The sequence below is a fragment of the Tenebrio molitor genome, chromosome 3 (assembly GCF_963966145.1).
Source record: "Tenebrio molitor chromosome 3, icTenMoli1.1, whole genome shotgun sequence".
Taxonomy (NCBI): Eukaryota; Metazoa; Arthropoda; class Insecta; order Coleoptera; family Tenebrionidae; genus Tenebrio; species Tenebrio molitor.
In genome coordinates, this window is record NC_091048.1 from 29,038,668 (window position 1) to 29,059,006 (window position 20,339).

The following is a 20,339-nucleotide window of genomic DNA, read 5'->3' on the forward strand; positions in this document are numbered from 1 at the left end:
CGCATTGTGCGGTCGCCTTGGCAACAAATAACTAAAGATCTCGATGAGTGAATAAGTCGTGTAATCCGGTAAATGTGCGATAATAAGCGTTGTGAAGATAAGTCCGGTGTTTTTCACGTGTCGAGATAGATAAGAGAAAAGCGCGTAGCGAGGTAAGTGTGTGGAAGTAGCCGAGTGTAGCACCCGCGATGACGTCAGCCTCCCCGAGTGCGAAAAATGGTCGCGTTCGTTAAGACCTGAGTAGAATTGGTGTAGTCCGCGAAGTGGAGGAACCGTTTTGTTCGTTTTCGGCGTCCGCGTTATTGATTACATTGCGCTGGTCTGCCGTAAACCGGCCTTAACGCACCGGTGCAGTTTCCTTTATTACCGGCAATGGAGGTCTGGCTGCATTAAATAATCAATAACATAAAGTTCGAGTGTGTTAATAATAAGTTGGTTAAAAAAATGGGCAGAGTGTTCGGTGGCGCGTCTGGAGGTCGTCGCCGGCGGTTCGTGATCAGCTGAGCCGTCGCCGGGGCATTTCCGAAAATCGCCAGCTGTCAAAGTGGAGGAATTTTATTTTCGTATCCTTGGAGACTGCCTTAGCAACCGATACAACAACATAGCAACATTAGGTAAAGCCGAATTCGTCTGGTATTTGTGTGTGTGGTGCCGTTTTTGGGCACGCCGCCGCTCAGACAGTGCACCGGCACGTGCGACCGGCCCCCAGGGCCCCCGCCCCCGCCCGCCGCCCGCAAAAATCCGCCGCCGACCCGAGACGCTATTAATAACTTTAAATTAGTTTGGGCGAATCAAAGGGCGCAACAAATCGTCGTAATTAGGGGGCGACTCTTTGAGGAGAATTAGCCCGGCAGGTGATCAGATCCGTCGCCGATTAGTCTCGACGCGGGCCCCAACTCAACACTGTTCTGTTTCAGTCTCGCCATGAAAGAGGTGAGTGGTGATGCAACTCGAGGGGAAGTGGTGTTCGACCTGGAACATTGATCTCCAGGAAAGTGGTACAGCGAAAGTGATTTCACCCCAGATTTGTTTCCATGGTGGGTCGCTATAGCGATCGCTTCCCGCTCGAGCGGCGTCCTCGTGGCCGCGCAATTAAGGCTGCTTCCCATTGTTCGGCTCCTGAAATTACAATAAGTCACCTCCTCGGTGCCAGGCCGTGCCGACCCTAGATAATCCGCCGAAAAAATCGGACCCGCTTTCCCACATTTACGCGACCCCTTCCTCCCACCTGCATGACTCACCCACCTGTCCAATTATCCTAGGGCCAGGTGGATACCGGCAATTATAACGGATTCGCCCGCGCGCCCCTTATCGGCACGCGTCGCACCTGGCGAGGGGGCCCGCCCGCCCGACCGGCTCAGTTTCCGTCGCGATTCCCAGACAGCCAAAGCTGGACACTTGCATTCCTCGATACCTAGCTCAGGCCGGATTGGTTGTTCCAGAGAGAGCATCAGGAGTAGCCTTGGAAACGGAGCCATGGCAACTACAGCTCGATTTGCAGCAGGAGGCAGCAGCAGCCCTCCCACTCCAACTCCGGCCACTTCACCCCCGGCACAAACTCAGGCTACCCAGCTAATCGTACTGCCTGCTAGTTTGCACCAGGTAATAGCGACTTTTGCACATCGCGAACGTGCGTTTACATGCCGTATTGATTCCGGTGCCCCCCCTCGCGAGTCGTATTGATTGCATCTCGTTTCCTCCAGCTTATCTCGATCATGATTAGAGATCTCTTGTTTTTATCTCTCTGTGATGGGATCGCGATCAGTTTTGATTTGATGTTTTAACGCAGTCTGCCGCCGGAGGGACCATCGTCAACGGTGTACCGGTGATCGACGTCTCCGCTTTGGAACAGGCTGCTGAATCTAGCAACGAGAGCACAGCCACAGCTGAACAACAACAAGAAGCGCACGATACGGATACCATTGCACAGAGCTCACCGCATTTCATCACAGTCACAGGCAAGTACTAAGGACATTTATCAAACCCAAAATCACTCGTAATTTGTTTTTTTAAGTTTTACAAAAACAATTTTTTTTTCGTGTATATTTGGTTGCATAACCACCACTTATAACCTAATACTTCCTCATAATACGTATTAATTAAGTAAATGCAAATAATTACATCATCATTTCTATGATTTGAGTTCCCGGTTATCTGAAACACTCATCTTCTTCTCTATCAAACCCCATTTTGATATCAAACAAAGTTGTGTGAATAGAAATTTAAAAAAAAACACAAATTTTGTTAATCATCACTAGATTAGCGTTTTTAATTTTTTTTTGGGGGAGGTAATTATCGTTTCACCTTTTGCGCATTTATCTTGTAAATGTACGAGATAAGTTTGGCCGTCACGTTTGGTCTTTAGCACGTTTGAGGACGAAACTTGACCGCGACGTGCCAGTTAGACCTATTACACAGTAATTAGGGAACAATTAGGACACAGCTTTGTGCGAAATGAAAATAAATCACTTGAAATAGCTGTTGTTGTGGACGGAGATTTTAAAAAAGGTCACAGGAAATTGATTACGTAAGGCATCAGCTTGGGTTTTTACGGGATCCGCCAGGAATTTGATCCACATCGGGGGATCTTGTTTGTACGGAGTCTGTTATAAAAAATTGGGTAATAATAAGGACGAGTTTGACGTCTCTTGTTACTTTGTATTTTTCTTGAGCATTATCTTTTTTTTTGTTGAGTGCTTGGTCCATACTGGTCCGGAAAAGTAAAAATTTCAAGTAAATAGTTATAAGAGAAAGTAGTTGCATAGTCTTTCTTATTTTTCTAGAGTCTCTCACACAAGGACAAAATATTTTGCGTAGTCTTTTTAGTATCGGGTGTTCAATTAAATTTCTCCTCAAAGTTGGCGTTGAAGAGTCGATTGTGAACGCACCACGGATTACGAATCAGCTGTTTAAATGTAACCTCACTTTTTGCGTTGTTTGTGTTTTTGTTTTTACTCTGCAGACTGACAAGTGGTGCGTTCACAATCGACTCTTCAACACCAACTTGAGGAGAAATTTATATGAACACCCGATAGATGTTTGATGTTTTTGTGAAATGAAGCAAAACAATAAATTAAACAAAAAGGGGGACTCCACATGATCGAAAAAAAACACCATCAAAGTTATCTGTGACAAACAGCAGTCAGTCGGTGTCTTGGTGTTGGTTAAATTATTATTTCAAATGCCATTACTTTCCTTTACTATTTTATTTAGCTGCAACGTTTGCCTGTTTTACAATTTTTGTAGGATGATTTTTACTTAAACTTAGTAAAAATAATGTAAGAAGTTATTCTTGAATCGTACTTTGTGACGGACAAGTAACAGTTCTGTAATTTAGGTGTTTGTATGAATTAAACTAAGATGCTGAGTTTTTTTTACTTTTTTTTGTTGCTACTTTTATGACGTACTTTATATTGTATTTATTTTAAGCCTATTTTTTTTTTTTAAGTTGATTACAGAGCAATAAAACATGCCCGTTGAAATATTTATAGTCCTGTTAAATTCTTTTTGTTATGCCATCAAGTTGTTTTTTTCTTTCATTTAGCTTCTTATCAAATTTTTTGAAGTGTTGGCGTCCTCTTCGGTGCAACTTCGAGAACATGGGGGTCAATATAATTACAAAATTGCCCATTGTTTCAAAACAGCTAATCTGATTTGCTGTGCACGAAAATTATATAGCATAAGAAATATTTTTCACAAAAAAACATTACAATCGGTGCTTAATGAATGTAGTGATTGAATTCTTACTAAAAGAAATATTTTCCACATAAAAACCCTGCAGTCGGTGCTTTTTTGCTGAAGTTATCGTGAACAAAAATAAATATGAATGAACTTAACGACTGAATGCTTTAATGAATGTATTATTCGAATTCTTATTCAAAGAAATATTTTTCACAATCAAACATTACAACTTCATTGCAGAAATTATCTTGAAGGAAAAAAGGTTATGAATGCGGACTGATATGATGAATGAAAAATTAATGAATGAATGCTTTAACCAATGAATCAGTTGAATCCTTACTAGAATAAATATTTCCGATTTACTAAGAAACACTCAAATATTTTGTGTATAATTCCAAAACCACTCGTCCAATTGGCATCAAGATCAACAAACCTGAGGCCCTAACTTAGGCAAACGTTTTGTAGAAAAAAAAATGTTGCATTTTTGCGGAATTTATCGTGAAAGAATAGCATATTAAAATATAAGTAGCAGAAGTCATCTATTCAAGCACGAATTTGAAATTCCGAAACGAGCCACGTAGCGGTGAGTTGAGGAACAAATGAGTGCTTGAAGGACCTTCTGCAACGAATCTTTTATAGTATTTTTTCTATTTTGCCGCTTTATACCATTTTATAAAAATAAAAATTTAAATTTAAATGTAGGGAATTTTGCGGTGGTTGGTGACATTTTTTATGTGGCATAATTTTAGTCGACTGAAAAAAATTAATTTTAAACGTCAGATTTTTTTATTTTCGCATTTGATGTTTGAAAATGAACGCTGAAGAAAGTTTATCACTAACGCCGTCGCAAATTAGGCAAATTGCACAAGAGACGTTAGAAAATTTACTGCCGGAGGAGTCCAAATCCCAGAATGAAAATTAAACGTTTTGTTCATTGTTATTTATTAATTTGCTTTGTTCTCTGCCAGATTTATTTTTTGACGTGTGTCAGTTGACACTTCACGCTACCAACATCAATACAGTAAATTTTACTAGTCTATTATAACACGCCAACGACCTATTAAAGCACTCAAATGACGTCATTTGGGTGCTAGAATAGACTTATTCTGAACGCAAAATATAAAAAGAAAATTCCACAGAAACAGCCGTCATTCCAAAAATCACTTTTCTTTACATTTTGACACATTTCCTAATTTAAGATAAAAAGTTTTATATCTTAAATTTTTCGTAGTTTTGTTGAAACCAGTGTTATGCATGTCTGGGATAACGTTGAGATTTATCGCGGGTTTTTGCTCTACTATTTTTTCTCGTACAATAATTGTGGTAAAATTTACGAAAAATATTTCACTGGATGTGTTTTCGGAAAATATGACTGTTGGTATTCCTGTATGTTGATTAACTAGCACATGTGTCTAAAGTATCACTAAATGAACCAAGAAAAAGATACAATTGTAAAAAGAGACACAGTTTTCTCTCTACGTTTCTCTTGGCTTTGTAAAACTTCCACCGTTACATGTTACAGGGTTATTCTAGTTGTAATCGAAGCAGGCCATGCCCATGTTACGAAATTTTTGCCGCTTTCATGTGAACTGTCAATTTTTGACACTGTCATTTTTTAGGTGAAAAGTGCGGTGATGAGAATTTTATTTATTTTTTTAAATTAATCATTGAATCCTAAAATGTTGAGTTGTTTGGCAACCAATTCTAAAAATATTGAGTTGTTTTGCACCCAATTTAAGTCCCGTGTGTGAACGATGTGTACTCAATTATTTACATCATTATGATGTTTTTTATACGGAGCGACAACCATAAATTTTACATTCAGTTTTTACGCCCACTTGGACTGCAATCATTTAGAATAAACCTGTACCTTTCTAAATTTCGTCTTTATTATAACGGGTCTTCAAAGGAAAAGTTCATCAAGTTGGCTATGACTTTTTGATGAAAGAAGATAGAGCGAAAAAGGGATGATGCCTTCTTTGACAGATGTCAGTTGTATTTTGCGAGTGTTACGTTTTGTATTCAATATTACCAAACATGTAGGCAGAGACATCTCCTGGTCTAATTATAAACCTTTTTGATAACTGGCATTCACATTACGTATAAAATTAATTTAGTTAAAAATTCACTTCTTACCGTGGTCCTAACTTAACTTTTGTCATTGATCTTCTAAGACATACGCCACAATGTTGTGAAACATTCAAAGGCTACCTGATGAACTTTTCGTGAAAAATTCAAATACTACTTGACGAACTTTTCAATTGAACACTCGATAGTTTTGAAACATGTATTTCACTTCTCCGATTAGATCTGCTTCTGCGACGTTTCACAATAAAAATTATTTTCTTCGGTTTGAGTCAGCGTCATAAGAGCTCGCCAAATCAGGTCTAAATCCATAATTTCCGTCACAATGATAAGTTCCCTTGAAATTGTTGATCTCAGGAAAACTTTTTTATCGCCTGTTAAATGTTTTTATTTCATTTTCCAACGTTGTATAAATTGTATAAATTCCAAGCGCTTTTTGTGTAGTTTGTTAGATTACTTTTATCTTTTATTATACAAAAAAAAAAAAATCAAAACAATCTCCAGACTCACCATATTATTTGCGACAAAAAACATCAACTTTGTTTTCAATGTTTTTGCGCTTTTTTGCCCTCGTGACATTTGAAGTTGGTAATTGCCTATTTTTGGAAATTCCTAAGCAGGAAATCTCGATTTCGACCTTTTGATTATAATAACTAATAACGTCTCGTTTCGTCTTCCAATCAAGGTATAAATACGTTTCCGCAAATGTTTTTTTTTGTTCCATTACGAAAAGTTATTGCATAATGACTCGTGAGAACTCGATTAAATTTAACTTCTGAAATCCGTTAAATTAAACCAATAACGGCGATTCCCATCACAGTGAACTCATCAATCATTTTTAGTTAATTCGTGAGTTTCTTGCTTTGAGGGAATTGTAAAAATTCCTTTTTGGCCTCCTCAGCTCTACATAATTGACATGTTTACACATTTTGAATATCTACGGTATCGTGATTTTTACACACTATCTGTCACTTTACCTCACGAGTGTGTAAACTGACACGAAAGTTTTAAGCTTTCAGGGACCTCCAAAAAAACTGTTAGCTTATCATAAATAAAATCAATTTATACTAAGACAAGTTACCGCTACCATTGATCCGTTCAGTTTTCGAAAATGAACATAATTTAATTGTTTTCTTCTGAAAAATTGTGAATTCTGATGGCGCCATCTTGTGGTATAAATCGTAAGCATATCAGTTATCGGTTTAATAGATAACTTTCTGGTATTTTATTAATCAAATATCAGTCTTTGACAGGTTTTGCAAAATTATTGGTTACAACAAATTTCAAATTTGAGAAAACGAATTGTCGGCCAAAAAGATTAATACATTACTAATGCGGTAGGTAGGTATTTTACTTCGCTCGGTTTTTGTTAAAACAATCCCGCTGCGTGGTCGTGTTTCAATCTAAAAACCTCGCGCTGTAAAATGTAGCCTACCGCATTTGTAATGTAAATATGTACTATTGCGGGCAAAAAAAGTGGGACATCAATGTCATTGTCTTGACTTTTAATGTGAAATAATCCTTACCTGATTCTAACCCTACTTTGAATTGATTGACGTTGTCATTAAGTATTGTAGGTTGTAGGGAATGATTGTAAGTAAGCAGGTAGTGAATATTTATTTAATGCAAAGTTCCAATCAAAATCTACCTTTATCAAAAGAAGAGAGCATTTGGAAAAGGAAAATAGAAGTATAAAATAAATTTTTAAACTGTCAGCGGAATAGTGTCAAAAAAATGACAATAAAGCTTGAACTACATCGAATTTTTCAAAACTGACAGAAATTTGATGTCCCACTTTTTTTGCCCGCAATAGTACTATTAAAGGGCAAAAAAAAAATGTTGCAAATGGATATATCAAACGATTTCTGATAAAACCTGTTTTGTGAAAGCACCATTTCAGTTCGTGTAATCTCTTGTTGATACATTTATTTAGAAAACGTTTTCGTGAAATGAATGTGGAAACTTTTTCGGAATATTTTGCAATCAAAATACGTTGTTTAATAATAACATTTACGTTGTTTTGTGTAATCCGGAGGCGACGTACTCGCACAGATTAATCCGTGCGTTGTGATTTGGCGAGTTTGTGAGTGGGAAGATTTCGGAGGGCAGTGGGTTGCACTAGACCGATGAAAACAATTTGTTTGTACAATTCTCCTTTCTGAAGAAGAACAATTCCGAAAACTGTACAAACTAGGATCCGAAAACAAACCTGTTGTCACGGTTGACAAATGACGCAACTGCAACCCGACCCAATGAACTATTTAGAAAACTCGGAAGTTGTTTGAATTTTTTTTTTTTTTTGTATCCACGATCCCGCATGTACCATCCACCTATCTCCACCCTCGCGACAGTAACTGTTTCCGATTATTAACAATGTACGTAATATTTTAACGCTAACAGACGCTGCGGCTAGATCTTACGCTTCTTTAACACCAGTTCAGCCTGCAGTAGGTAAGAGCACCCAAGTTAATAATTTTGTGTGGCATGCATGTCTCGTCCTTTGTTGTGTCGAATCTGATCCGCACTGCACCACCCGTCACCGGTTCTTCCACCCCACCGAGGGGGGGTTGCATTACCTGTGATTAGAATTAAGAATCGGGGGAAATCACATCTGTCCCACCAGGGGGGGACCACGTGTCGGTCACGCGTCACCTGTACGTCGCAGATTATCCGCGTCTTTATTTGATCATGTCTGCCGCCCCTCGCGTATCGCTTTGATATGTGGGATGACGCGACAGGTAGGGGTGATGCATCGCGTTATTTCCACCAGGATGCGTTCATTATTGCGTCCTGACGTCGTGGTGATCTCTGGCAGTCGAGCGACAGTTGTCAAGGAAGATGTTCTGCCAGAGACAAGACGAGAGGTGGACGTACAAGTGTCACGGTTGTTATAATTTTTATTGGCGCCCTCTGGGAGTCGTCTTTACAATTGTGCGGTTTCAGTTGCCGAAGGGGACACGGTGGCATCGCACCAGGGCTATCACATACAGTATGTGGAGCCGGAGATTTACGCTACGCAAACGAACAGCGGACAGGCACAAATGTGAGTCTCTCGCTAACGTTTTCTTGTCGTTGGATGCATTCTATGTTGTCAAGGGCGTATCCGGTCTACACCGTCGGAGAGACCACCACTCTGTACTCGGCTGGACAGGGACAGTACTACGCCGCCACCAACACCGGCACCTCGGCCACGGCAGGAACGGTGGGTTATAGCACGACGAGCGGCCACTACGTCGTCCAACAGGCCGTAGATCCCGACACTCTGATTGCCTCCACCAGGAACTCGCCCCAGACCACGAACGCTGTAAGGTTTTAGCGCTAAGAACTGGACCACTACTGTTAGTTCTTGATCGGGACTTCTTTCGTTTCTCCCGTCGACAGTACCACTTTGTACCGCACGCTCCTGCCAATTTGGAAGGCCACTTGCTCACGAGTAACGAAAAGAAAACGATTTTTGAAAAATAATTTTGTTGCCAAAGGGGCTTTATCAGATTGAGAAGTTTTAGGTGAAAGTAAATGTAATAAATAATGTAAATCATTGACATTTCTGACGTTTCTGTCAGTGCTGCCACCACCAGGTAAATTATAAACTAAAAGAATTGTACAGATTTGTTCGAACGGTTCTTTTTTTTAAATTGATTAATGGGTATTTTTCCGTTTTTATGCTTTTCCTTGACGCGTTTTTTACTTTTGGATGAATATTTGGTGAAGAAATAAACGCGACTTCTGTTAACGTTTGAAGTGACATCTATCGGTGAACCATTTGATGGAGTTTCTCGAGGATTGTCTCCAACAAAAGGTCCACATCTGTCACTAGCATTAAATCGTATTACATTAATTGCCAGAAATTATTGTTAATATATTATTTTTAGTTAATTTAAGAATTTTGAGTAATTTTGACTATTATCCAACTAGGTGGCGCTGGCGGCGTTCTGTCATTTGAATCTGATGAAATGTACACAAATTTGAATAAATTGTTGCCTTTTAATCACCGAAGAAACACGCGGAGAGTAAGATTTGATCAGGTTCGATCGAAGGAAATATTTTGAAAGGATCATTCAGAATTCGGCGTAGTTTGAAAAACATAACCTCAAAATTCATATACGTATTCCAGTTGTCGCTAATCTACTGAATCTACTGTGTAATCTACTATTAACTGTGTATTTGCGTGGCGAACAGGTAGTTTTGTTCGTTAAAATATATTTCACCGCTTTATGTAATAACTTCAGTTCATAAAACATTTTAGATATCAGTTGGTCCACAAATATCTATGCAGAGACAGGTAAAGGAGCCTTTTTGGCGCATTTGTAACAAGATCAAGCGGAAGAAACGTTTTAAAAGCCGTATTTGACGACCCGGTTTTGGTTAGGAAAACATAACCTCAAAATTGATTGTGTCATATTCTTCACAAATCGTTTCTATTTTGTATGGTTGAGGTTTTTGGGACTAGAGGAGCTCCAATTTGTGGTGATCGTGCGGTACAATTTTTATCTTAGAAAACTGTGCCTTAACTTGGTGCTTTTTTTTCTCTCTATCTACTAACGGGGCTCAGGAACCGAGCTATGTAGCTACTGCCACAGTGCATGCTGCTCAGACTACGGGTCAGGTTGCCAGCGAGGATGTCGGATCTGCATTGGGACACGCCACCAGAGTGTCGCCAGCCACCGTAAGTTACGCTAGCGGGTTACACTGTCGTGGCACGTTCACAAACAAATTTGACAGAGTGTGCATGTTTTGGGGTCGCTTCTTCTCTCGTCTGTCCGGTGCACTTGAGGGTCTGATGCGAGGCGCGCACGCGTACCTTGTCTCTCGCTATCAGGTCCTCAACTCGTCGCGTGTTCGTTTTTCGAGCGAGTTGTCGTCTGTGCAGGTGCAATGGCTGTTGGAGAATTACGAGACCGCAGAGGGGGTGTCGCTGCCACGATCGACTCTCTACGCCCACTACTTGCGACACTGCGCCGAGAACAAGTTGGAACCGGTGAACGCGGCCTCTTTCGGTAAGCTGATAAGGTCGGTGTTCCTGGGTCTGAGGACCAGGAGGCTCGGCACCAGGGGCAACTCGAAGTACCACTATTACGGGATACGGGTGAAGCCGGGCTCGTCGCTGATGAACATGGACGAGTCGGGGAACAGGGTGGTCCTGAACACGTCGAACTCGTCGGGGAAGGCGCAAGGAACGGTCAGACCTTTCAAGAGGAATTCAGACTCGTCGGACGCTTCGGTATCGGTGAGCGTGCTGTCGCAGCACGTGACGTATTTGGGCGACGGCAGCAACGCCATCCCGGTATTCCCCGACATACATTTCACCGAGACCTTGCCGGAAGATTGCGGATACGAAGACGTCGACACGCTGAAGTATGTCGAGAGAAGCGAAAAACCGCAGTTGATTGTGGGTTTGCAGGTCGATCTACCGGGAGCACTTGGAAGCGTTCCTAGATGCCATATTAAGTTTAGAGTTCACCACAGTGGAGTCGCTCTGGAGGGAGTTCTGGAGGTCGCAGTACAACAACAACGGCGACGAGTGCGAAGAGGAGAAGTACTTGTCCAAGTCCAAGCTGTTCTGTTTGTGTTCGCTGGAGCCGGTCCAGCAGTTCATGAAGCAAGTGGACCTGGTCTTCTACCAGAACTTGATCCAGGTGTTGGTACCTGACGTACTTAAGCCGATCCCGGCGACGCTGACCCAGTCGATCCGGAACTTCGCCAAGAGTAAGCTTGTCGCGTCAGCTTAGATCAGATGTTTGTATCGTTTTGCGGCAGACCTGGAGAACTGGCTGACCAGCGCCATGACGGGAGCCCCCGCCGGCATGCTCGCCGTCAAGCTGACCGCAGTGTCGGCGTTCAGTTCGAGCCTGAGACGCTACACCTCCCTCAACCACCTGGCTCAAGCGGCGCGGGCGGTCCTCCACAACAGCACCCAGATCGCCCAGATGTTGACCGACTTGAACCGCGTCGACTTCCACAGCGTGCGCGAGCAGGCCTCCTGGGTGTGCCAGTGCGACAACGAGATCGTCGCCCGCTTCGAGAACGACTTCAAGTTGACCTTGCAGCAGCAGAACTCGCTCGAGCAGTGGGCCTCCTGGTTGAAGAACGTCGTGAAGAGCGCCCTCAAGCCCTACGAAGGCAAACCCAGTTTCTCGAAGGCAGCGCGCCAGTTCCTCCTCAAGTGGAGCTTCTACAGGTGCGTTGGTTGAAAACGCGGCGACGAGTCGAGTTATTTTGGGGGCGTTTTCAGTTCGATGGTGATCAGGGATTTGACTTTGCGTTCGGCTGCCAGTTTCGGCTCGTTTCACTTGATCAGGCTGCTCTACGACGAGTACATGTTCTACCTGATAGAACACCAGGTCGCCGAAGCCACGGGGGTCGTTCCTATCGCCGTCATCCTGGAAGGAATCGTGAGTATTGTCGTTTGTAGGTTGGACAGAGAAGCACGCTTTTGTGTGTTTGGTCTTCCAGAAGCAGGACATAATGCAAAACAGCTTGTCGATCTACGGCAACGAGGGCGTCTGCAACGGCGGCGTCAGCGCCAAACTGGGCTGCGTCAGTCCCTCCGAGCACCTGTCGAAACGGGCTAAGATTAGCTAGCTTGCGAAAGGAACTAAGTTCATCGTGACATTTCAATGAGTTTGTTAATTTTGATTGGTTGATTTTGTTTCGGTAAATACGGGACCATTATGGTTTGGCGAGTCTTGAATAATTTTCTTTTTTCGTTTTGACACGGCGACGTTGATTTCTCGGAGGAGAAAAGATGGAGTTGTTTAGGATGTGTATTAAATGTTCGAACTTGTGCAATTGATTACTGCAGCATGTATAAGTGCCGTCAAATTTGTGTGACAATAGGTGTATATATCATAACTTATATATGTAAATTTTGTCGCTAAAGGAATTCTATAACGTAACGACATCACGATTGATCAGACTGATTTCGTTGGGATTTTCTGTTGTACATAATTACAGTCTATTATTTATTGTTTTCCAGATGGCCGCGATCTGTTGACGTTCGTTATTGTTTCCGGGTCGTTTTATTTATTCTCGGTTGGTTTGTTTGTTTGTTTGTGAGAAAATTTAGTTCGCGTCCTGAATTTTCTAACAAATTAGACGAGTTTATTGCTCAAAAGTGTAATCCATCCATTAAAAATATAAATAGTTGAACATACTACTACGCAGGGTATATGAATATTCCTCTAACCAGTACAAGTAAGTGTTTGATGTGTACTCTTGCTTTAAGCCCCCGAAGTTGCCACTCATAACTGTCTCACTAGTAGGCTCCGTTAATCACGCAGAAACAATCTGACATTGGGCCGAATCCACCCAATAGCAACAGGGTAAAAATTCATTTGTTTCCGTTTCTTCACTACTGCTGGCGACAAATATGACGGGCGGACTTTCGACAGTTGCCTGATGTACATTTGATTATTTGTAAAAAAAAAACAGACGTAATTTTGTATTTTCCAAATAAATGTGGCATTTTTTGTAAAATATTTCGGCAAATATTTTACGAAATGTTTGTGTGCTTCATCGACTATGTGTGATTTGCTGGATGCACCATGTTCATTTTCAGTTCGGTAGCAGTAGCCTTTACCACGTGTCGGTTGGTTTCTTTACGTTTCTCGGCTGCTACTGAGTCGCCGTATTTAGAGAGAGAGAGATCTGTGTATTTTTGTAGATGTCAGTATAAGGGGACGGTCAATCGCTTTTTTCACTCACGATTTCGTTACGATAATTTTTTTTATTCAGCCGTTTGCTTTGCAAAAGTCAACTGTTAGATCTCAAACATATGTTTTAATATATTTTCTCGTATTTTGTAATTACATTTATCAATAAAACTAGTCTTGTGTTGTTGAACGTGCATTGTTATTATTATTATTACTCCCAGCCTGTTCGACGCGGACCGCGGACTAAACGTCCGCCACACAAGTTGAATTTCTCCAACTGGTGAAGAAGTAAAATGCTTTTACCGAGAAGAATTAATGTAGAAAAAACCGCCGAATGAAGAAAAAAATAGATCTGGAGGTAGCGTGCGACCGAAAATAAAAGTGATTTACAGGGTGTTAGTAAATGGTTGGGAATAAATTTCGGGGTGAATTCCTTATGAAAAATGTGGCTTAAAACCTAAATAAAGTTTTTCGTTAAAATGAGTAGTTTTCTCAAAAAAAGAAAAAAAGAAAAAGAAATGTATTCTACTTTTTTTTTCAGGAAACTACTCATTTTAACGAAAAACTGTATTTAGGTTTTAAGCCACATTTTTCGTAAGGAATTCACCCTGAAATTTATTCCCAGCCATTTACTAACACCCTGTATAGAAAGGGCCATGATTAACATTGTACAGTTGGCAACACGTTGTAACGTGATGTTATAATAACGATAAGAACAATGTAACAGCTGTTCTGTGTGTCCAATTCGTTTTATTTTCGAACGCACTGTATTATGCAACCGCGCAAATCATAAACCCGACTTTGTTTTATATTTTTAGATTGTTTTTTCAGAGATCCAGTTTTGCTAAACCACGAGATAAAAACGGAATTTTCATTTACAGCAAGATCCAGTGTTGAAATTTGTACGCAGAAAAAAAATATAAATTTGCAACAAAAAGAGCATCGGAGGAACATCGTGTCAGGTTAGCGCTTGGCCCACCTCTGCCTCGGATTGGTCTGGCATTGCCAAAACAGTCGGGATCGGCCCACCTGACATCATCGCAACGCGTTTTTTCTTTGCTTTGCGTACAATAAATATTACGTAAATAATCATAAATCACGGAACTAACGTCACGTGTGCGTCAGAAGCGTCAATTTTACAAGAGATTTTTTTTTTATTGGGCGACTTTCCAATTCAAATTCTCTTAAGCCTTCCAAATGTTAAATCGAAAAGCGAAAGATTGTCAGTTGTTACGTGCTTCATTATTCACTGAAACATGGAAAAACGTGTGGAAGATTTTCCGTTATGCAAACGCCATGTATTTTAAATGTAAATAAGCGCCGCAGCCCATCTGGCATTACTTCTTTATTTCATTAAGTGGCAAAAGAGAACATTATTGCAACTGAACTGGTTGAAAGCGTCAAGGTTGCGTAGATTTTGAGAGGGAAGTACTCCCATAAAAGAACCGTCTTCGGTGCTTGTTTTGCATTGTTTGTCGGTCGCAGTTTTGGTGTTGGCGACGATGAAGAGTTCTTCCTGTTTGGTTGGGAAAACTGCCATCGTTGTTGGGTCCAGTTCAGGTAAATTCGGTCAAAATGTCAAAAACAGCGTTAACGAGAGAGTCAGGACTAGGGTACCAGACTGCTCAGGCTTTGGCGTTGAGGGGTTGCAGAGTGATTCTTGCGAGGGTTGGAGATTTGCACCAAAATAAGTTGAAACGTGTCAACTCGAAGACTTTGGATTTGTCTTCACTACGATCGGTTCGAGAGTTTGCTTCTGACGTGATAAAAACTGAAGACCGGCTAGATATTCTTATCATCACTAGTGGGACCAGTGTTGAGAGTGATGGTGCAACCAGAGATGGTTTGCATCCAGTGATGCAAGCGAATTACTTTGGTCCTTTCTTACTCACGCATTTGCTAGCAGGTACGTTATATCTAGAGCACTTGTGGAATATAACTCTGGTCACAATCTCCGGTGTGCCTTTAGCATTGTCACAAAAACTGCACTTGCTTTGTTGTGCCGCTTTCCTCACCACACGTTCGAAATGTCCCGAACAAGGTTTTACAAATTTCAGATTTGCTGAAGAAATCGGCCCCAAGCAGAATCGTCTTTGCCACTTCTTTTCTGGCACTTTTTAGTAATTTATCAAGTGAAAATTTGAATTGCATCGATTTGTCGAAAGCTTTGATTTATTCCAACGCAAAGTGCGCCCTCTCGATCGCCTCTGGACTTTTCTCAGAGAAGCTGAAAGGATCTGGAGTCACATCGAACTGCGTCACTGGATTTGCGTTTTTCGAGGATTTGAGTTCAGTTTACGCAAACACTTTGTTCAGTTTTTTTAACGACGTTTTTTATTTCCTCTGTGCCAAGGTGAGTTAATTTGAGTATGACGGTGCAGAATAGAAACTAAACAAATTTGTAATTAGTTGTGGTTTCATTATCGGTAATGAAGAATTAATTGGATGTAATTGAAAATAATTTGGGATAAAGCGGATGGATTATAGTCTTGTATAAAATTGATTAGTTTGTTGTAGGATAGGTGGAAAGACTCTAGACATCTGGTGCAGGTTGCCACATCTACTAAACTGGACCGAACAACAGGAAAACACTTTTGGAAATCTGTGCTTTTCGTCAAACCGACGAGAGCGCACAGCAGAAAATTTTGCCGAAAGATCTGGGAAAGAACCGAGGAATTTGTAGATTTGGCAGATGAGGAAAAGTTAAAGGAAGAGTGTTCCCTGTTCACAAAAAGAGAAAATAACAAAAATAAAACAGTTTTTATCGAGTCTGATAACGTTGTGTGACGTATAAAAAAAGTAAATTTAAAAAAACTGGACTGTCAAAATTAAATTTTAACTAAAATGCTTGTTTTGACTGTACTTAGGTATAAAAATTTTTCGCTAGAGTGTACCCACGTCAAAATCTAGTTACAAAATATATTTAGGTTATGTGTTCCTTTTTAATTGTTGAACTAAAAAGGTTTTGAACACTTGAAGCGAAATGCAGAAACTAAAAGAACTGGGGCAATTTCATCAAGTTTATAAAAAACACAAAGAAAAACAGAACGTGACACACGACAAACTGAAAACAGATAACAAACTAAACAACCAAAATTGAAAATCGCTTCCCATATGGTTGAGCTCATGTTAAATTTTTCATATCGACCTTATTAGCCGGTATCGTTCCTACCTGCCAGCAGGTCAGCTCCTTTTTTGCTAGTAAGTTTTTTGTAAGAACAAACAGAGAAGAAACAGAGAACATTAAACATCTAACGAAACAACACGTCGTTTCAATTCACGGCCCTTTGGCAAACGTTTATACCTTAAACAAACTAAAACGGTCCTTCGAGAACTTTAATATCGACATCATACGTAACACCATACCTTATCTGAGTCAGATTCAGCTAAAGATGTATTTGGAAGATCTTTAATATCCACATAGTTATTTAACCAGTCAGCTTTAATTAGGTTTTCATTAATGCAAGATGCTGTTTCTCCACATGGTTGGGTTAAAATCAGAAACGTTTTTTGTTGAAGGTATGGCTTTATAATATAATAATTTGCTCTTTTCTCTCGCGCCAATGGAAACACCCTCAGTTCGTTTTGAACTTTCTATTTTAACCTTTTTGCAAAACATAAATAATTTTTTCCAACGTCAAGTCTGAAAATGACATTTCCATCACTCAATTTAGAGATGAAAGTAGGCGTTTGCATCACATGTGAGGAAAGTAAATCACTTCCCTCACTAGTGGGGAAAGTAAAACAAAAATTTGATCCCCATTTAGGTATGTAGATACTTTCTTTAAAATAACGTTCAAATATACATTTGTAAGAATTCTTTATTAACAATTAGCACTTACAAAGATACTTAACTTTTTTTATCAGTACATATTATAGAAATTAAATGTACAATTTTTTACACGAATTAAAACTCCAAATGTTCCTGTTTTTTTTTTTCTAAATAACGTGTCGGTACAGAGCTTGACGTTGAAGCCAAACTAGCGCTTCTTGCTACTTGTCTCCATCTCAGTAACGCATTGTATTCCTTTCCGTAGCGTGCTCAAGATTTTATAGGTAATAACTCCAAAGATACCTAGTTCGCCGCTTCTTTAATTTCTGTATTTGGTAAATTTACAACACTATCTTCTACTTCCATAACTATTTGTTTAGTAAATTCTGATTGATTTTCAAGTTTTGGTAAAAACACGACTTGACATTCATTAATTAAATTTTATTGTTTACTGTAAGCATGGAAACGTGATTTTCAAATTTTACTTGTATGTTAATTTTTATAAAATAATAAATTGATAATCCTATGCAAGATAAACCGAAAGCTCTTGACGTTGGAAAAAATAGTATGTTATATACGTGAGGAAAGGTCCATTGCTAAACTTGAATGATTAGATCAACTCGCTATCGCTCGTGATCCAATTGTCATTCTCGTTTAGCAATGCATCCCTTTCCTCACTTATATAACAATATACTATTGCAATTTATTTGACAATGTCAATTTGGTAATTGTTCACTTTAACTACTTCTGGAATTTTCGCGTTTTTTCTGGCTAGACAGCCTCAGGGCGTCCTCCTGGATCGTTTCCCACCAGTCAAACCTTGTGCAAATGAAAATTTTCCTTACCCTTTAGTTATACTAAGACTTGGCTCGACCTTGACGCGACCTTGAAACACAACAAGAGAGAAAAAAGGCATTTGCACGAGGTTTGAATGGTGGGACACGATCTAGGAAGACGCCCTGAGGCTGTCTAGCCAGAAAAAACGCGAAAATTCCAGAAGTAGTTGAAGTGAACAATTACCGTCAATTTAAACAAATGAATAGTTTGAAAAATCAAAAAATGATAGATACCGACCGGGCAATATGAAAATAACTAGTGATTTAACCAACCTAACAACTGCAATTTTGATTTTGACAGTCTAGATGTTTTTTTAATGGACTAGGCAATTTTTTTGCCTCTGACATAATTACACCGAGAACTTGCTTCTTGCCATGTGAGGTGGATAACAACCTGTTTAATCAAGGATTTTGATCATGCAGAATTTTTTGTTAAAATCAATTTATTTAAGTGTATATTTATGTAATGAATCGAATGGAAATGAAATAAACGTGTAGTTGAGTTGTTGTTTATTGATACCTGTGACAAAGTGTACAAAAATTACCTACATTTAAAGGTATCTACATGTAATTTTTTGCGATATTTCGCACCGACAATATTGATATGTTCAAGATAGACAGTACTCGGCAGTGCAATTATTGTATTTAAAGAACAATTCAGTTAAGCATTTAATATGAATGCACCCACTTGTCACTGTCTTATTACCCACTAAGCACCCAATTTTAAGGCTTAAAGCTTGCAAAAAAAGAGATGGAACTGTTAATTTTGTCGTGTGAAATGTTTATCATTTTTTGTGTCTTTCTTCTCTTGAGCCATCTCTACGCACGCTTCACGATGCGTGTTACGAGAAGTAATTCATGCCTAGTTGGAAAAACCGCGATCGTGACCGGTGCCAATTCAGGTGAGTTCTTCCAAGTTCTTGAAGAGATGATCACATCTGGGTGTCAGGAATCGGTTATCAGACCGCCCTGAACTTGGCCTCGAGAGGTTGCAAAATCATCATGGCGGACGTAGCAGACATGGAGAAGTCAAAACTCGACATAATTAAATTCACAAATAACCCCAACGTCTTTGCGAAGCACTTGGACTTGTCTTCGCTCAAATCGGTCCGAGATTTTGCGTCGGAAATCTTGAAGAGCGAAGACAAGTTGGATATTTTGATCAACAACGCTGGGGTTGGGATGGCGAAAAACAACAGAACGGGAGACGGTTTGCATCCAGTAATGCAGGTTAACTACTTCGGACATTTCCTTCTGACGCATTTGCTGATCGGTACGAATTCTTTCGTTTCTTCGCAGTTTCATATGTGATTCTAGGTCTGCTGAAGAAGTGTGCTTCTGGTAGAATAGTCTTCACTAGCTCTCTGCTCGCGTTTACCAACAACTTGTCGCTGAAAAATCTGAATTTTGACTGTCAAAACCCCAAACTTTTTGACAGAATTTTCATGTACGGCAACTCAAAACTTAGCATGATCATGGCGGCGGACACCTTCGCAAAGAAGCTGAAAGGAACTGGTGTTGCTGTCAATTCAGTCCATCCTTGGTTGGTCAAGACGCCAATCGTCACTAACACTTATACTGTTCAGAGGGATGTCTTCTTCCAGATGTTTTTCGGGTTAAGTCAATGCGTTCTTGGGAGGGTGAGTAATTGGCAAAAGTGTCGTGGAGTTTCTAAGTGTTTTCTAGGACTCTTGGGAAGGATCGCAAGTGGTGGTTCACGCCGCAGTTTCACGAAAGTTGGAGGGAATGACAGGAGAATTTTTTGGGGAGTGTGTCCCTTGTCGGAAGCCCTCGAAAGCGTACAATGAGGAACTGTGCAAAGATATCTGGGAGGCTTCCGAGTTTTACGTCGGTTTGACACCAGAAGAGAGACTCTAACTTTAGTTTCTTCAGTTGGTAGTATGTACTAAACAATTGGAATAAAACTTTTAACGCGATATCTCCAGTGTCTTCTTCTTGATCTTGTCCATCCGACCACATCCTGCACTTCGCATATCTCGTGGATTCTTTCTCCACGTACTTTTAGAGTTTTCATCTTTGGAGGTCTCGGTTTCTGTTGTTTCGGATCTTGTCTCGCCTGCATATACAGGGTGTTATTGAAATGCGTGACCAAATTTTAACCACGAGCTACTGGCTTCATGTAGAACTCGGAAAAGATATTTAAAAAATTCTGTCAAAAAATAAAATGATATTAAATTGCTTAGCAACATAATTCTAGTAGTAATTTTTATTACGTATTACACGTTACTTAGTAGGGAAAGAACTCGGTTTTCTCGTAAAGGTGAAAACTGTTCGTACACTATTGATCAATTT

At 40.1% G+C, this 20,339-nt stretch overlaps 3 protein-coding genes across 11 annotated transcripts; all 3 read left to right on the forward strand.

The window, feature by feature from the left end:
• Rfx (regulatory transcription factor Rfx) lies at nt 1-13,608 on the forward strand. Of its 8 annotated transcripts, none has more exons than XM_069040832.1 (12): nt 159-614; nt 1,443-1,602; nt 1,790-1,958; nt 8,167-8,217; nt 8,710-8,809; nt 8,863-9,070; nt 10,319-10,432; nt 10,637-11,121; nt 11,168-11,472; nt 11,524-11,944; nt 11,999-12,158; nt 12,220-13,608. In XM_069040832.1, the coding sequence occupies exons 2-12, from the start codon at nt 1,477-1,479 to the stop codon at nt 12,346-12,348; spliced, it is 2,268 nt and encodes a 755-aa protein (XP_068896933.1). In that variant the 5' UTR covers nt 159-614; nt 1,443-1,476; the 3' UTR covers nt 12,349-13,608. The 8 variants fall into 8 exon arrangements, with proteins under 8 accessions (XP_068896928.1, XP_068896933.1, XP_068896927.1 ...); XM_069040830.1 differs by lacking the exon at nt 159-614 and adding exons at nt 641-854; nt 918-933 and having other exon boundaries at nt 10,319-11,121; XM_069040827.1 differs by lacking the exon at nt 159-614 and adding an exon at nt 1-152 and having other exon boundaries at nt 10,319-11,121.
• Nucleotides 13,609-14,015: 407 nt separating this feature from the next.
• Nucleotides 14,016-18,530, forward strand: LOC138126148 (retinol dehydrogenase 13-like). Of its 2 annotated transcripts, none has more exons than XM_069041822.1 (4): nt 14,016-14,978; nt 15,025-15,324; nt 15,476-15,771; nt 15,926-16,077. In XM_069041822.1, the coding sequence occupies exons 1-4, from the start codon at nt 14,921-14,923 to the stop codon at nt 15,938-15,940; spliced, it is 669 nt and encodes a 222-aa protein (XP_068897923.1). In that variant the 5' UTR covers nt 14,016-14,920; the 3' UTR covers nt 15,941-16,077. The 2 variants fall into 2 exon arrangements, with proteins under 2 accessions (XP_068897923.1, XP_068897922.1); XM_069041821.1 differs by having other exon boundaries at nt 14,018-14,978; nt 15,936-18,530.
• Nucleotides 18,531-18,625: 95 nt separating this feature from the next.
• Nucleotides 18,626-20,053, forward strand: LOC138126145 (retinol dehydrogenase 12-like). Its single transcript, XM_069041819.1, has 4 exons — nt 18,626-18,928; nt 18,976-19,299; nt 19,344-19,666; nt 19,713-20,053. The coding sequence occupies exons 1-4, from the start codon at nt 18,778-18,780 to the stop codon at nt 19,902-19,904; spliced, it is 990 nt and encodes a 329-aa protein (XP_068897920.1). The 5' UTR covers nt 18,626-18,777; the 3' UTR covers nt 19,905-20,053.
• Nucleotides 20,054-20,339: the final 286 nt, after the last annotated feature.

Bases quoted from the DNA above. Each gene is read 5' to 3' on its own strand.
- Rfx (XM_069040827.1), top strand. From the start codon at position 1,477: ATGGCAACTACAGCTCGATTTGCAGCAGGAGGCAGCAGCAGCCCTCCC. The intron at 9,071-10,318 runs GTAAGGTTTTAG...AACGGGGCTCAG, and splicing joins CGCCCCAGACCACGAACGCT to GAACCGAGCTATGTAGCTAC. The intron at 11,122-11,167 runs GTATGTCGAGAG...GTGGGTTTGCAG, and splicing joins GAAGACGTCGACACGCTGAA to GTCGATCTACCGGGAGCACT.
- LOC138126148 (XM_069041821.1), top strand. From the start codon at position 14,921: ATGAAGAGTTCTTCCTGTTTGGTTGGGAAAACTGCCATCGTTGTTGGG. The intron at 14,979-15,024 runs GTAAATTCGGTC...CGAGAGAGTCAG, and splicing joins CGTTGTTGGGTCCAGTTCAG to GACTAGGGTACCAGACTGCT. The intron at 15,772-15,935 runs GTGAGTTAATTT...AGTTTGTTGTAG, and splicing joins TTTATTTCCTCTGTGCCAAG to GATAGGTGGAAAGACTCTAG.
- LOC138126145 (XM_069041819.1), top strand. From the start codon at position 18,778: ATGGAACTGTTAATTTTGTCGTGTGAAATGTTTATCATTTTTTGTGTC. The intron at 18,929-18,975 runs GTGAGTTCTTCC...TCTGGGTGTCAG, and splicing joins CGTGACCGGTGCCAATTCAG to GAATCGGTTATCAGACCGCC. The intron at 19,300-19,343 runs GTACGAATTCTT...ATGTGATTCTAG, and splicing joins TCTGACGCATTTGCTGATCG to GTCTGCTGAAGAAGTGTGCT.